Source organism: Anoplopoma fimbria, chromosome 14, assembly GCF_027596085.1.
Source record: "Anoplopoma fimbria isolate UVic2021 breed Golden Eagle Sablefish chromosome 14, Afim_UVic_2022, whole genome shotgun sequence".
Taxonomy (NCBI): Eukaryota; Metazoa; Chordata; class Actinopteri; order Perciformes; family Anoplopomatidae; genus Anoplopoma; species Anoplopoma fimbria.
In genome coordinates, this window is record NC_072462.1 from 18,624,284 (window position 1) to 18,639,728 (window position 15,445).

The following is a 15,445-nucleotide window of genomic DNA, read 5'->3' on the forward strand; positions in this document are numbered from 1 at the left end:
ACTATTGATCTTAGTTTACCCGTCTAAAAATATAACTGGAAATTAAACTCAATGGTTTATTTCCAAATCCGGGACACAACCAACTTACAATTTATTCATCACAGATCACGTCAGAGGAGAGCTGGCAGCTGGCCCACAGTTCGTCCAAAATTGCTTCAGCCACATATAATATAGACCTGAGATCAGCTGCTGCTCCATCTCCTTAGACCCCAGGTCCACCATGCAGTTGACCCACTGCAGTTTGCTTACCAAGAGAAGAGGTGGAGGACAATGCCATCCGGTGTGTGCTACACAGGGCTTACTCTCCCCTGAACCAGGTGATCAGTGCTGTGAGGATCGAGTTATTATTCTTTTTTTTCAGCTCCTTCAACACCATCCAGTGTTGCCCACTGTTCTTTTCTATGCTGTGGTGTGCTGGGGGAGGCGTCATGTAGAAGAGGGGCGCTATGCAGCTGAAGAGGCTGGTAAGGAGAGATGGCTCTGTTGTTACAGAGCTGGATTCCCTCATGTCAGTGAAAGAGAAAAGAACCCTTAATAAACTGTTGTCCATTTGACAATGTACACCACCCGTTGCACAGCCCTTTCACCAGGCAGAGGAGTGTGTTAAGTGGTAGACCGCTGTCTCAGTCCTGCTCAACAGACAGACTGCAGAAAGTCCCCCATCAACCATATGGCTATTCAACTCCTTCAGCGATGGTGTGGTGAAATTGATTGATTGAATGCTGACCTGCATACAGTCATTAGGCTGCTGTACTGTCAGTCAGTTACTGTCTATGTTAGCCTTTGCACAATTTGCATTGTATGTATTTACTGTGTTTTTTCCCCACAATATTCACTATATTTCCACTGTTTTGCAAAATCACCTTTTGCTGAAGTTACTAACTTTATTATAGCCTTATGTACAATGTGCTTTTTTGTTCATATATTTATCTTCAGTTTGTATTTTATATTATTCACAGTAATCATTAGTCTTGCCCAGTTTTTCCTTTTTAATTACTATCGCCTCTCCCAAAAATATTGTCCATAATGAAACAGTTGCACAGTTGTCATTGCATGAAATCTTATGCAAGCTCTTACATACTGAGTTTGGAGTAAGAAAACAAACCATCATCATCATAGAAATAAACAATTTGCATTTGTATAACACATTCATGCTAAAAATGTTACACAAAGTGATTTAAAATAAAGGAAAATAGACATAGAATGAACATAAGACAGGGATCGATAATATGCCCATCATTGCACTACTGATCAGACATAGCCTTTATAACTATAACTATGTTTCTGTTTTAAATCAAAAGCTCTATTTTTCTAAAATGTTTACATTCTGCCCTTTAATTAATTTTTTAATTACCACATATTTAATAGGAATGTAATAGGAATATCTTTAAACCCAAGTATACGCATTCCTTTGACCCCTAATGCTCCTCCCTATTGTGGGGTTGCAAGGTTCCAGTTAGAGCCCTTCACCATCAGCACATTCGACTAATGTCAAACGACTCCACTGGCGAAAATACGACTCATATACATTTATTTTTAACTTTTAAATAAAGCATACGGCCCAAAAAAATTACGATGTATTTTTAAATATAACTATTTATTCTCATTAGGGTACATTTTAATAACGCAGATAAATTGTCGTAAGTGCGGACCGGATACACAAGTGCATTTGCTTACTTTCCAACATGGCGACATACGGGACGTAAAATCTAGTTTTTGGGTACAACATCACGGATTATCGCATCATTTGGACCAAATGAAAGCTATTTGGCTATCAGAAATCCGTCCATATACTATAATAACTATTTCATTTTGCTAGTGATTGTGTTTTCACGAGTCATTGGGAGATGTATCGTCGCGGAGCGGCAAAGAAGGACCACAACAACAAACCGGTGAAGAAGGATGTGAGTGACAGTGATAAATACGCCGACCTCTTGGTGTTCGGATACGCCTGCAAACTGTTTCCAGACGACGAAAGGGCGCTTTACCATGAACATGGAAAACATCTCATCCCATGGATGGGGGACAAGAGCATCATGATTGATAGGTCGGTTGAACAAACTTAGACCGAAACATTATGCTAACCATCTATCCTTACAGTGAGCCTCACAATTCAAGGGACCACTTGGATTTTGTCTTGCAGAAGCTTGGGAATACCTGCAACTGGCGACGACTGTTCTATTTCTTGTCTGTTAACTTGTTTTTGGATGTCCTGAACTGACAACAAATGGTGTCTGATGTTTCTAGAATGACGTGTGAAGATGCAAACTCCTCATAGTCTTTGCTGACATCAGCCATGGTGCTGAACTATTTCTATACCCAGTTGCCAATTTATCAGTCACACTAGCTGAAACAACTGCAGTCTAATACAACATTGATTCACATGTCGTGTCAAATGTTTAGTGGACAACCATGCTTGTTGACACAGAAAGGAAACATTGTGACATTCATGTTGGTAGCTTTGGTTGCAGAGCTGTTTTTTTTATCTGACTGCATTAGTTTGTGCTGTGTACCTCATAAACTGGCAGTGGCTTCTATTTTGGAGAAAAATGCAAAGATATTTAACTTTTATAAACCTACACCTACACTACACATGTTAGCTTAAGGTGGACTTTGCATCTTGGCATGTTGGGGAGAATTTCCTCTGGAAACTTTTAGCCTAAGCATAGGCCTACTTAATGGTCATAAACAAGTACAACACGGAAGATGTTTCCTTCTTTCTGTCCTTTTCAAATTTTCAAAGCTTTGTGTAAACAAAGCGAAGGACGTGGGTTTTGTACTATGCACTGCCACAGTCCACAAGGCCAGAGCAAATTCTAACCAAGACTAAAGTTACAGCAGTTAAGGTGATTCAAAATATCACAATGCCAACATGAAAGAAAGCGGGTTCGACTGACTAAAAAAAGTTTTAAAGGTGCTTTCCTCCTCGACAAAACTGTGGCTGCAGGCGATGCGTCAAAGTTTTATTGCCTCCTCCATGCAGAGCACATAATGACTTACTCTAACCTTAAAATAGTGCATTTATTTTTTTTGAATCACCTTGATCTGCGGTGGCCCAACTTGTGTTTCATTTGTACAGCCTTTGTATGTGTGTCTTTATCACATAACCCAGTTTTCCCCCAGCAAGGTAGGCTAAGGGGTCCTGCCAAACCCCGAATGCCCACCACAGCACCCCATTTCTTTGTCTTCGTGAAGAAACTGCAACTGAGAAGTGGCGTAGAGGGACGAACCCTGGAAAATGTCGTCCATTTGGGTTCTTGCGGATAGGTATTTATGTGCTCGGGTTTGTGTGATTGTAACTCTCTTTGCAGATGTAGACGTAGTGATGAGTGTTACAGGGGGGGGAATTGAACCCTGTAAGGTAAGAGGCGAGTTGCTTTGTTTGTTCCTTTTTTGTTTTTGTTTTCCTTTTGATGTAAGGTTGTTGGTTTGTAAGACTTGTCCAAGAAGGAAATAGCAGCAAAGAGCTTGCTAGGTATTTTAATAGCACTATTGACAATTAAGCCCAAGGACTTAATTAGTGCATTATTACATTGTCTGTATCTTGATACATTTTCTCTTTAAGTATTTTACAAGTATACTCCTTCATGACTGACTTACAGAGGTAGAGCATTTTTAATGTTAATTTGGGGTTTTAGGTCCCCCTCCCTCGGTAAGTAGGTCCATTTTGTGTATAAAAGGCTTTGTCGACTTCCTTCTCTCTAATCCTTGTTATCATCCGACAGATACGATGGGCGTGGTCACTTACATGACCTTTCAGAGTATGACAGCGGGTCATGGAATACATCCTACCAGCTGTCAGAGGAGGAGGCCAGGATTGAGGCGCTCTGCGATGAGGAGAGGTACCTGGCTCTGCACACCGACCTGCTGGAGGAGGAGGCCAGACAAGGTGGGCGGGGTGCTCCACACTTAATGTGATCATTAATGTAAATCTGCTCTTAATGGGTCATGCTGGATATGATTGATGTATATATCTGCCTTTTATTTTTTTTAATTTATCATCGTGATGAAGGTAGCTAGCTAGCAGACGATGTAGTAATTGTGTTAGAATTTTTGATCAATCATTCGCGTTTTGATCCTTCGCCCCTTCATCTCATGACGTGACGAGGTGATTAGCCACAGCAAAGTCCTGACCAAACGTAATAACGTGTATTTTAAACACGATGAATGATCACTTTATTTCCCACATACATTCTTTGGCTCTGTAACTTGAAGTACTAATATAAAAAATTCAAAAGGGGGTAAATTGACAGAAATTAAGTAGGCCATGTCTTCTTAAAAGTAACCGTTGCTGTTTACTGTGTACAATATATTTACTTAAAAGTTATTCATACTAGTCATTTACCATTCAACTGAACTTTTTAAATTGCTGCAACATTTCCCGGTGTTATAGTTGTATATGTTAGTAAATATTGGCATATGTTGCTTCTTTCTTACTGGCATACTGTTACCAATGCTTACAAATGGCTTGATGCTTGCAGATATTAATTCCCATTGGCAGCAGACCTAAACCTTGTATTTAACTGGCAAATAACTGATCCTTGCAGGAAGCTCTTACTTAGGCCTAATTAGTCTGTTGAAGCCAAGGTTGCAGGGCAAGCCATAACTAATCAGAAATACTGCCAAAATTGCACAGCGGCATGGCCTCTGTCAACTCGGAAAAACTCCCAAATCTTCGACCCTTTCTGGTGTTTATTTCTTCCTTTATGACTGATGTCTGTCTCTACTTTTAAAGTTTAATTGGTCACCCTCTTCTCATGCAGTCGGTCAGTGTTTGAATTTGACAAGTCGGCATGTACAGACAGAAACGTGGCAACTCCTAGCATTTGGTATTGCTTCAGTCTTCCAAATTCTGGTTTTCTACAATTCTGGTTTTTCAGGCACTTTCAGCTTTTCATCTCCTTAAAAAGGACTGGCTTTGACTCTGAGCTCAACAGCTGCCATTTCTATGGAAATCACTTTCGACCCTTGGATACTTGCATCTCAGTCGTTTTACATTATAATGAAACAGGCTGTTTTGATGACAAAGCACCCTTCTAAAAGACAGACTTAATGACTGTAATTGAATTGATAAGCCACAGTTTATGTGAAATATGGTGTCTTATGCCCAAACTGACAAGACAGAATGAGCCAGTTAATGATTTGTGTCACACACACACACACACACACACACACACACACACACACACACACACACACACACACACACACACACACACACACACACACACACACACACACACACTGCAGAAGGTTCATCCCCCAGGCTAGTTTGCCCTTGAATTTGGAGGCCTGACCCCATTCACTTAGGCTATTACCCATCTGTCCACTGAAAGGACAGCAGGAGGAAAGCATTAGAAATATTGATATTTTTAGTGGCAATTTTGCCCTTGCTTCTTTTTAAGATATAGTTCGACATGAATTTCAATAGGACAGGGGTAGTGTCGAGGGCCAAATAAGCATGTATATTTGTCTAGCAACCAGTACGTAATTCTCGTTCTGTCTTTCTTATTGCTCAGTGTGCTTGTAAAGGTATTAGCCATAATTTGGAATAGACTATTTCAGTCACATGTCATTTTTATGGAATCATTAACATTATTGTTCTTACTTTATAATAACTGTCATCAGTTATTATGAGTGAGACATTTTTGTAAAACCGACCATATAAATGCCAATAATCATAGAATGCCTATGTAGCAAATTAGCTTAATTTGGAAAGTATCGACCTATCTTTTCTAAAGAGACCCTGTTTTGTCGAGTACCCAGGGTTCTCAAAGGCATCAGTGTGTAACATGATTCAACCTGGACCTGACCCAGGTTTAATTTGTATCCTGCAAGTAAGGTGCAATATCCAAACTGGGATGCAAATGAGTGAAATCAACAGTTGCTAGCAGCCAGCTAGAATGATTCGGGTTGTGAGTTGGCTAGCAACACAGTAGATTGCCTCATTTATATTTGGGCAGATGCAACCTTCTTCAGGACCTTCTTCCTCTGTAGGTTTTAGCACTGGAGAAAGTGCTCCAATTTTACCGACTCATCCACGGATTCGGGCCAACCAAAACAAACTATAACAAACAACATTTGGAACCAACCTAATAATTATATTATATAATAACACAATACATATTACAATACATTATTCCTAATAGGTGAATGTTATGGAGTGGATGTTTTTGAGTTATCCAGGGCTATATCAAAATAGAAAGACATTGTCAATTTCTGCAATCTGATTTAATAAAAAAAAAAAAAAAAAAAAAAAAAAAAAAAGCTTTCATCAACCTTGTTCTAAATATTTCTTTGTTGTCTGTTTTCTTGTTTTCCTCAGAGGAGGAGTACAAACGTCTGAGTGAGGCTCTGGCTGATGAAGGCACCTACAATGCAGTGGCCTTCAAATACAGTGCTGACTACTATGATCCCTCTCAGCCCACCGAGGAGGAGGATGCTAACAGGGCATGTGGTGAGAACACATAACTCACAAACTTGCCAACGAGTCAGATGGTTAAGATAGTCGAACTCAAATAAGTATGGAGGTGTTCGGTCATTTGGACATACTCACAAGTGCTAAACACTTTGTGTAGGAACAATGGGACAAAATGGAAAAAGCAAAACACAGCTTTTAACTGTAGAGCTAACTCACTGAATGGTGCTTTGTAAATTTAACAAAGTTATTGGAAGTTCAACAAAAACGCATTACTGTTTGCATGAAAATGTACTGCTTGAAAACCTGGGATCTTTGAAAAACCATTTCTATCCTTGACATGCTTGTGGTGGGATCTGTATTTCTATTTCTAGTTTTTAGCTGCTGACTTTTGGATTTTAGTCTTTTGCTGTGTAGAACACAGCAGGTCTGTCTAATCCATTTCTAATCCATGTGTTCCTTTTTTTTTTTTAAGTATTCTTATCCATGTGATCATCTGAAAATATGCTACCTCAAGGGGGCTGCCGAAGTAAAATATTTTGCCTGCAGCGGACACGGTGAACGTGTCAAACATATTTATATTTAATTCAATATTACAGAATGATACCATAAAACTTAACAGTTTGTAACAACCCTCTATTGAGGCCCTTCAGTTGCTGCATAAAAAATATTTTAAATGTTTTTGCCATGAGTGGTGGGAAGTTTGACATTTAGACTGCTAATCACCTGTGAACACCGGCGTCAGCTCTGGTTGTCATCCATCCATATCTGACATTACACGCACACACACGCACACACTTGCAAATTTTAATATTTCATGTCGAGATAGCTTGAAGCACTTTGTCCCAGCCAGTGGCCTGACAGTTATGCAGACTAAATGCCTCTCCCTGGAGAGATTGTAGAGCCATTCCAGAGTATGAATACATCTGCCAAAACTCTAGATGATAGTAGAATTTTGTCCTTTGGGAATAAGTCAATAAGGGTCATGTCACACTGTCAACCTAACAGTGTTAGCCGGTTTCAGTTGGATCCCTGCTACAGTTGGTTGTAACATTTCACTTTCCTTCTTTAAAGTCTTCAATATTAACACCAATTCGAAATCATGAAAATGTCCCCCACCACAATGCTAATTTGTAGCCTCAAAGGGAGTGATTAGCCTGACGGATATGGAGACACACAATCACAATATTCCTAATAATTTCAATGGGCAGTATATCGGTTAGCTGGTTTTATTTAACTGAAATACCTGAATTCAACATATATCTGACCTATTTATTCAGCTCTGTAAGCAAAGTGCCTTCTTGTCTCCGTGTTTGTAGCTGCTGAGTCAGTGTGTGGCCATACTGTAGCTTTGAATTGAGAAACCGGTACACAGAGTAAATGGGAATGGTGCTGGACTGCCTCTAAAAAGTAGGAGTACATCCATTTTGATGGGTTAGTTCTAATGTGTGATAATTGAGGTTTACATAATGATCCAGAATTAGCAGCCAAGTACAAGCTTGTCAACCATGATACTAATATTTCTATATAACTAAAGTGATGATTAAGAGCTTGTCTTCTTTAAAAATGGGGAAACTGTTTGAAAGGCCATTATATTATCACTAATTTGGAGTCGAGACGGAACATAAGATGGAGTGAACATGTGGAAACTGCTTGGCTTTCAGGCTCTGCCAAAAGCTTTCAAAACTGTACCCATGGCACATCAGCCAAGAGAAATCCGTATAAGAGGTTGGGACGGCAGGATTATTTTTCCCATAGGTTCTAAATCTTGAATTGAGGAGCTTGTCTTCTTATATTGCTTTGCAAACTCCCCACAATGCAACATTAAAAATGTTAATCTAGTTTCCACCTGACCTGTTCATTTTTATTGAGTGAAGGTTAAGAATAGAGGATAAAGGATGTAGTACTTCACTGTGATTTATTTGTTTAATTTTATAACGGTGGTTCACCTACTTTTAAAATGTTTCAGACACTAAAAATGAATCTGAAGTTACTGCTCAACTGGAAATGTATCCAGCAGGGTATATTTACTTTTCATTACAAATGACTAACACGAGTTAATCTCATTCTTTTTGCCCGACTATCTCTTCACATGCATAGAAGAGTTGGAGCCTGAGGAGAATGAGGAACCATTTGTTGCTCCCCCGGGACTCACTATCCCTCCTGATGTGGAACTGGTGAGTATTAAATGTACTTACTGTGTTGATGCCCTACTGTGTGCTTATAAACAGTTTATTTATACACAATATATAAAAATGCATAGGTACAGTGGGTATCCAATGTGCAAATGCATGTTATTGTGTACATTTTAAACTGTTCTCTTATACAACTAGTTACCACTCCCAAATCACCTATAACGCTTGTTTTAGAATAGCCAGGCAGGTGCAGAATCGATGACCATGCACACAGTGCATGACGATTCTGTTCGACTTGATACCGACTTGCTCCAACGTCGTGCAAACGTAGGCAAAGATAACCTCACACAGATCAAGAAGGCTGCAGTTGTTGGAGCCAGGCGCTGCAATTGTTTCATATTTAGCCGGGCGGAACTCTTTGGTTGCATAATATGTGCATTATTCTACATAGGCTGTATTCTGTGTGCGGCTGCGTGCGCCAGAAGTTGATCCCAGCATCGTGATGGTTTGGTTTAAATATAAGAATCGTTAGAGCCCTACTGAACAGCCTGTATAGACAGCAACACATTAATCGAATGGCATGTCTAACATGATAATTCCAACTTATTTAAATGTATATATAAATTAATTGAGTTATATGGAAGTTAAGAAATATACACTGTCGTGATGATCACAGGTAGCCTATATATACAGTATATACAGTATAGTGATTTAATAGGTTACGCTGTTATATGGAAGACAACAATAATTGGAGTACAAGCTGAAAAGAATAGGTCTAATAATTCTTATTAGAGTCTGGATCAGGATGTCTTAATAGGATGTATTTATTTCTGTGAGTTCGCTCTTAAAATGTAGAATGATTGACTGTTCAGGGTTTACACCAGAAATAGTTTGAGGTGGAAGCCACCCAGGTCCTGACACATCTCAGCATCAGATGACCATAGCCATTTAAGCATTTGCTATGTTAAATAGCACCTCTTCTTCTTTCCCCTTAAAATGAGAGGTTTGTGTTTGTAATATTTTTTTATGGTCCCACATCCCTGCTACAAAACAGCACATATTTGCGGTATAAAGATTGTATATACATCTAAAATATTGGCAATGCTTCATATTAACATAAGATCCAATGCTGACAACAAGCAAGAAAGAATTGACGGAAAAATGTAAAATACATTGCTGTTGTTCTGTTCTATCTGGTGTTTTTGTGTCAGGCAAAATTCCCTCTGGACCAACTAGCAACCAAACCCTCAATGACTCTCTTCAGCTGCTCTCTTATGCATGAGAAGCAAGACAAGCTTTAATGGTTGCGTGGACTGTGTGCATATTCGGTGTATAGCATGCTGGGTATAAAACAGTCAAAACATCCTTTGCATACATATAGAGCAAAACATAGCTGCTGTACATGATATGCATATGATATAAACGTCTATTCCCTAGATTGTGAGGGAGTATAATTTTCTATGAATACATTTTAGGGCAGTGTGTTTGTCATTGTGCGTCATACTTTTAGGGTGCTGGCACTCTTCATAACCGTTATGTTTTGCTTTTGGTCTTTGGTGCCGCAACACTGTTGTTCAGTTGTAAGTGAGGCAGAGGATGCTTTCCCTGTATATCATGTCAACATAAAACAAGTATTATGCACGTCCCTTGTTACCTCATGGCTACTTCTGTAAATGGAAGTGCAAAAGGCCTTTGTATGTCAGGAATGGCCTTGGCAGCTTAGAACATAATTATGGTCTGTTTGTGTTTGACACTGGCATTGTTTTGGCCAGTGTCCTGAAAGGTAGTATTTATTAAGACTTTCATCTTGATGAGGTATGTGGGTTCTTTTGGATAATTCTGCACCACTCTGCACTCTCTGGGTAATGACTCGTTAATCATTAAAAGCACATAAGGGAGACAATATTGAATGAATAATGGATCTTTTCTTGTTTCACAGATTTTTCACCACGTGTGTACTTTAAGAATTCATGTCATCGAAATGAACATAAAGAATGCCTGGCATGCAAATGCCTCTGGGGGCAAACACACAAAAAAAAATACTAGGTGTCATGTCTTTGTTAAAAGTATACCCATTGAATTGTAACCATGCAGTACATTCAGCTGCACACTCTACTATCACATGTACATTTGCCAGCATCCCATTAAATAGGAATTGCATGTAAAGCACACTCTATTGCTATGTTTGAGACAAAGTACTGCATACGTTCATGCAAGATTTGATTACATTACTGGAGTGAATATATGTTATATATTATTTGATATTTCATTGAACCAGCAGAGGGTAGCCTGAAGCAAAGTACACATTTCACCCATTCTTTATGTAAAACATTTCTTTTATAATTTAGTTTTCACTTTAAACCCTAAGGTTGCTCCAGCCCATATTGTCTGCTCAAATATTCAAAGTACCTTTCCCTATTATTCAAATTCCTAGCTAGCTAACTCACCACATGGCAAATTTCAAACTGTATGTATTTGACAAATTCATTGAATTACTTGGAAAATTAAAGGACTTTGTCAAATTTTGCAAATAACCACTATAATTCCATTTTATTCCCGTTATTTTTTTTTTTTAATCAGTTATGTTCAGTTTCAAACATATATGCTAATTTTCTTCACTTTTTTTTGTAGCCGGCAACCATCAAGACCCATAACATCATTGAGAGGACAGCCAACTTTGTATCTCAGCAGGGGGCTCAGTTTGAGATAGTCCTGAAAGCTAAGCAGTCCGGTAACTCCCAGTTTGACTTTCTTCGTTTCGACCATTACCTGAACCCTTATTACAAACACATCCTGCGGGCCATGAAGGAAGGCCGATACAACCTTGTCTCCGCCAAGAAGCAAGAGCAGTCACAGGGTGAGTTAAAGAAAGCAGTCAGTGTCAAGAATTATCATGTATTGTTATTAATGCGGAAATGTCACATCTGTTGTACATGAGCAAAGGAACAGAACAAGAGAATGCAGTAAGATACATCAACGCTCTGCATTAATTATGATGTAAAACATTTGTTCATACATATATTTATTCCTTTTTTTTCTTTTCTATCTTGCTGTAGAATCCCAATCTGATGATTCAGATGAGGATGGGGATGGCAATTACCTCCATCCCAGCCTGTTTGCCCCTAAAAAGTGCTCTCGCCTGGAGGAGCTGGTGAAGGTAATGGAAATAGAATGTAGGCCACCCAGTGTGTTACCTGATGTACAAAGTTGCTACTTTATATGGTGACGCTGTCCTGTGAAAACCATGTACTCCCAAAACATTTTAATGAGTCAAGAAAAACAACCTGTCAGGCAAATCTTTCCGGGTTTTTTAACTGAGATATCTAGCTTAGGAAGTAGGTTGAAGAAGAGTTTTTTTAATTGGACAAAGATCTTAGGCTGCTCATGTCAAGGAGTCAAACTGAAAAAAATGTTTAATGTTGCAAAAGTATGCTGTAGTTCTATAAGATAGGCCGCTGCCTGTCATGTGAATTACATTTACATGCTGTTAGTACTTCCCATGTCTGGTACTGAAATCTCTAATAACTATTTAATGTTTCCATGTCTTCATGCTGTTAGTTTCTTTGTCAGTGCTTGCATGTACATTGTCGGAACAGTCATTAGTCTTTGACAGAGCAGTCAGAAGCATTTTTTTTTTTTCTTCAAACATAATGAGCTCCTTTTAATAGTAAGCTGTCTGACAGTTGCTTCCCATCAATAGGGCTTTCCATTTCTTATCAGCCACTCCAATTTTTTCTTCTTAGTTCATATTTTATTGTGTTAACTATTCAATTCTGTATGCAATGCTTAAATATTTCTCTGCATTTCATGGTTTCTGATTTTACAGCTTTGAATATTTGGTGTATCTATTATGATATTACTCTGAAAGGGTTCCGTCTCTCCAGTAATGTGCACATGGTGTGATCTCAATGGCTTTAGTATTCATTTACAGAAAAACTAACATAATGGAGTGAAACTGTTCTATACCAAACCAGCTTTCTTCTTCTGCAGCCTCTTAAAGTAATGGACCCAGACCATCCTTTGGCAGCACTCGTACGAAAAGCCCGACAGGAAAGGAACGGCACAGCAACAGTGGAAACCAAAGCAGAAGAAGTGACAGACCCAGTTGTATCCAGCACACCAGCGCAGTACACTGCTGACCGTGAGTATGGACTGCAGGATTGCATTGCTAGGCAACAGCTTTGGTTGATGTTAAGTTCCTGTCATTCACATACGCAGTGTAACAAGGCAGATAGAAAAGAAGGAAGGGTGATAACAATTTTGCCTTGGTGCAAGTTCTATCAAAGTGAAAGGGGTGAGCATGGCAAGTCCCACCATAAACCATCATAGCTGTGTTGTTTCATCTTTTAAATGAAAAATGCCTCAACACAATTACATAAAGTGACATAAAGTACTGATATTTATTATCTAAATGTGTGTGCTATCATCCCAGTACCTAAAAAGGCTGCACTGTCCAATCTAAGTGACTACTGCCCTTTGGCATTGACCCCCGTTCTGATTAAGTGCTTTGGGAAACTGGTTCTCCAGCACATAACACAAGTTTACATACAGAGCCAACAGATCCACTGAGGATGCCGTCTCCACTGTCCTCCACTCAGCCCTCACATATCTTGAAAAAGTTTGTTGTTTTTTGCTTAAAGTGTTCTGCCACTGCTGGTTGTTCAATACAGCTCCCCTCTAATGAATGCTGATATTGGTACAAAGGCATTCTGAACACCTTTCAGAAAAGTAATATTGAGCTAAGAGGTGCTCCGGGGCAGACAGCACCTTCTGAAAACCAGAGGACCTGACCTGAACCTGCTATCGGGTCCACACTTTTCAGTCCATCTGGGCTCTGGTTCAGATCAGACTTAACTTGATGTGTGTTCTTGGTGTATGCAACATTTCAATTAGCCAGTGTCTAACAATGTTTGTTAACATGAGCAACACATACAGCATTTCAATCAAAACACAAGAAATTGCTGATTTTAACTTATCTTCTTTGTGTTAGAAATTGTGTATATTACATCAAAAGTAGAGTCAGATCATTTAAAAAAAAATGTAAGCATACTCATTACAGTCCTACTTAACGCTTTCCCACACACTTTGACAAATGCCTAACATACATATTTAGTTAAATGGATATACAGGAATATAAAGATAAGGCTAAACCCACACACCTCAGAACAACAATAAATGCTTACAACAAATAAGTTAGATCTTTAACCTCTTTTTCTACTTGTGGATTCCGGAATCCTCAGCTGACCTTACTGTATTTCAGAGGCGGTAGCAGGCTCAAACGGGAAGTAGGCTAAATAGCACGCTAGTTAAGCAAAAGTTTGGTGAGGGAAAACTGGCATGGGTAAATCCACAGGGCTTCCTTCACCTCTCACCTCAAGATATCTGAATGTGTTCTCCCCTTTACAGACATGCCTACTTTATGCTAATCACATTCAAAAACCATGCTGTTTTTCCATGCAGTATGAGTGTGTGCTTTTTGGCTATTCTAAAAATGTTGTCTGTATACCTGGGTCCCAGTCTAGGAATTACATAAATTGGGTTTGTCTGGAAAGCTGTTACTTGTGGATCCAATAAGCCCAGTTGTATTCATGTGTGATGATGTTAGTCCACATAGTAGCCATTTCATTTTAGTGAGACCATTAATTAAAACTTGACCTCATTGTATAAAATGACCTGTTGTGACTTCTAAGTCTACATGAAACTTTCAAACCACAAACTAAGGGCCGAGGCCATGCAGAGGTTGTATGGCTAGGTCTTTTCTAAAGGTCTTGGGGTCTTAATGTGGGATTTTGGAAGGAATTTTGACTATTTTCATAAATTCTTGACTGGTCAAATGGTTAAATCTTTCAGAAAATTTGCTTAAAAAATTGTATCAACCCAAAGATTGCTGCAAAAACTAATGATGGCCACCATATACTTCCATCATACTGTTCTAAACCTTTATCATACAATCTACACTCATTTGAATACACTCCTAAAAAAAACCACAATGTTTTTTACAGATTCAGATTCAAGTTAATCTCCATATTCCCAGCTTTCCGATGATGTATACCATTTCTATGTTGCATATACTGCTTACCTGCATCTCCTCCAAATATTCAATTTTTAAAACCGAATGAAAAATACATTTTTAAGATAAATGACATAAAACAATGGACTTTGATTAAATTCAAAAGAATGCCTGGCTCATGTACACACTTTATGCAAGGTCAGATGCGTATCTATCCATGATGAGTCACATCCTCCCCCTCCGCTCCGCTTTATTAATCACACTTATGCTTAAGTGCTTATTTCATGTAGGTATTTATCCTCCCCTGAAACGTTTGCTTGAAATTAACCCATGGTCATTGGCTCCTGCTGGCCTGTGAGTGTTAACTTGTCCATTACTGCAATTTATTCATACCTGAGACAGTTGTGGAGGATGTCCTTTAACCTGATCTTTGCTGCAGGATTGGGTCTGTTGATACTTCTCTTGTCCTTTTGAGCATTTTATGCCTTGCCACTTATGATGTTAATACAGGGTATGGATGATGAGTTGCTCCATTACCTCTTTTGTACTGGATTGTCTCCCTTAATTTACTATATTTAATCACTCCCTCTGACTCTACAATAAGAGCAGCTCCAAAGACACTTACTAATTTCAACATTAAAGTCAATCTATAAAATATATCTAGCGATCTGATCATCCATCTATGTGGCCATCTATCTATCTGACCAACCATTCAACTAAATTTGCTTTTCGACCTTCCGCTTCTACATCTTAAGTCTTTATCTCAACTGTAACATATGTCAAGTTTGTAAATGAAAGCTCCTGCTGTGGTTTTCAATTTTTCCTCACTAAAGAAAATTGGATGTGCCATTTGAGGCAGCTACATCGGTGACTAATGTGTTA

General features: G+C 38.9%; 1 protein-coding gene across 2 annotated transcripts in view; it reads left to right on the forward strand.

Annotated features, from left to right (window-relative positions):
• The first annotated feature begins 1,678 nt into the window (after positions 1-1,678).
• Positions 1,679-15,445, forward strand: part of sfswap (splicing factor SWAP) — a 47,492-nt gene continuing 33,725 nt past the window's right edge. Inside the window, exons 1-7 of one of the 2 annotated variants that reach the window (XM_054612888.1) lie at positions 1,679-2,047; positions 3,726-3,889; positions 6,326-6,457; positions 8,519-8,595; positions 11,185-11,410; positions 11,610-11,710; positions 12,544-12,694. In XM_054612888.1, the coding sequence (XP_054468863.1) occupies positions 1,848-2,047; positions 3,726-3,889; positions 6,326-6,457; positions 8,519-8,595; positions 11,185-11,410; positions 11,610-11,710; positions 12,544-12,694 (1,051 nt within the window). In that variant the 5' untranslated portion in view covers positions 1,679-1,847. The remainder of the gene's footprint in view (positions 2,048-3,725; positions 3,890-6,325; positions 6,458-8,518; positions 8,596-11,184; positions 11,411-11,609; positions 11,711-12,543; positions 12,695-15,445) is intronic. The other variant, XM_054612889.1, reaches the window with a different exon arrangement.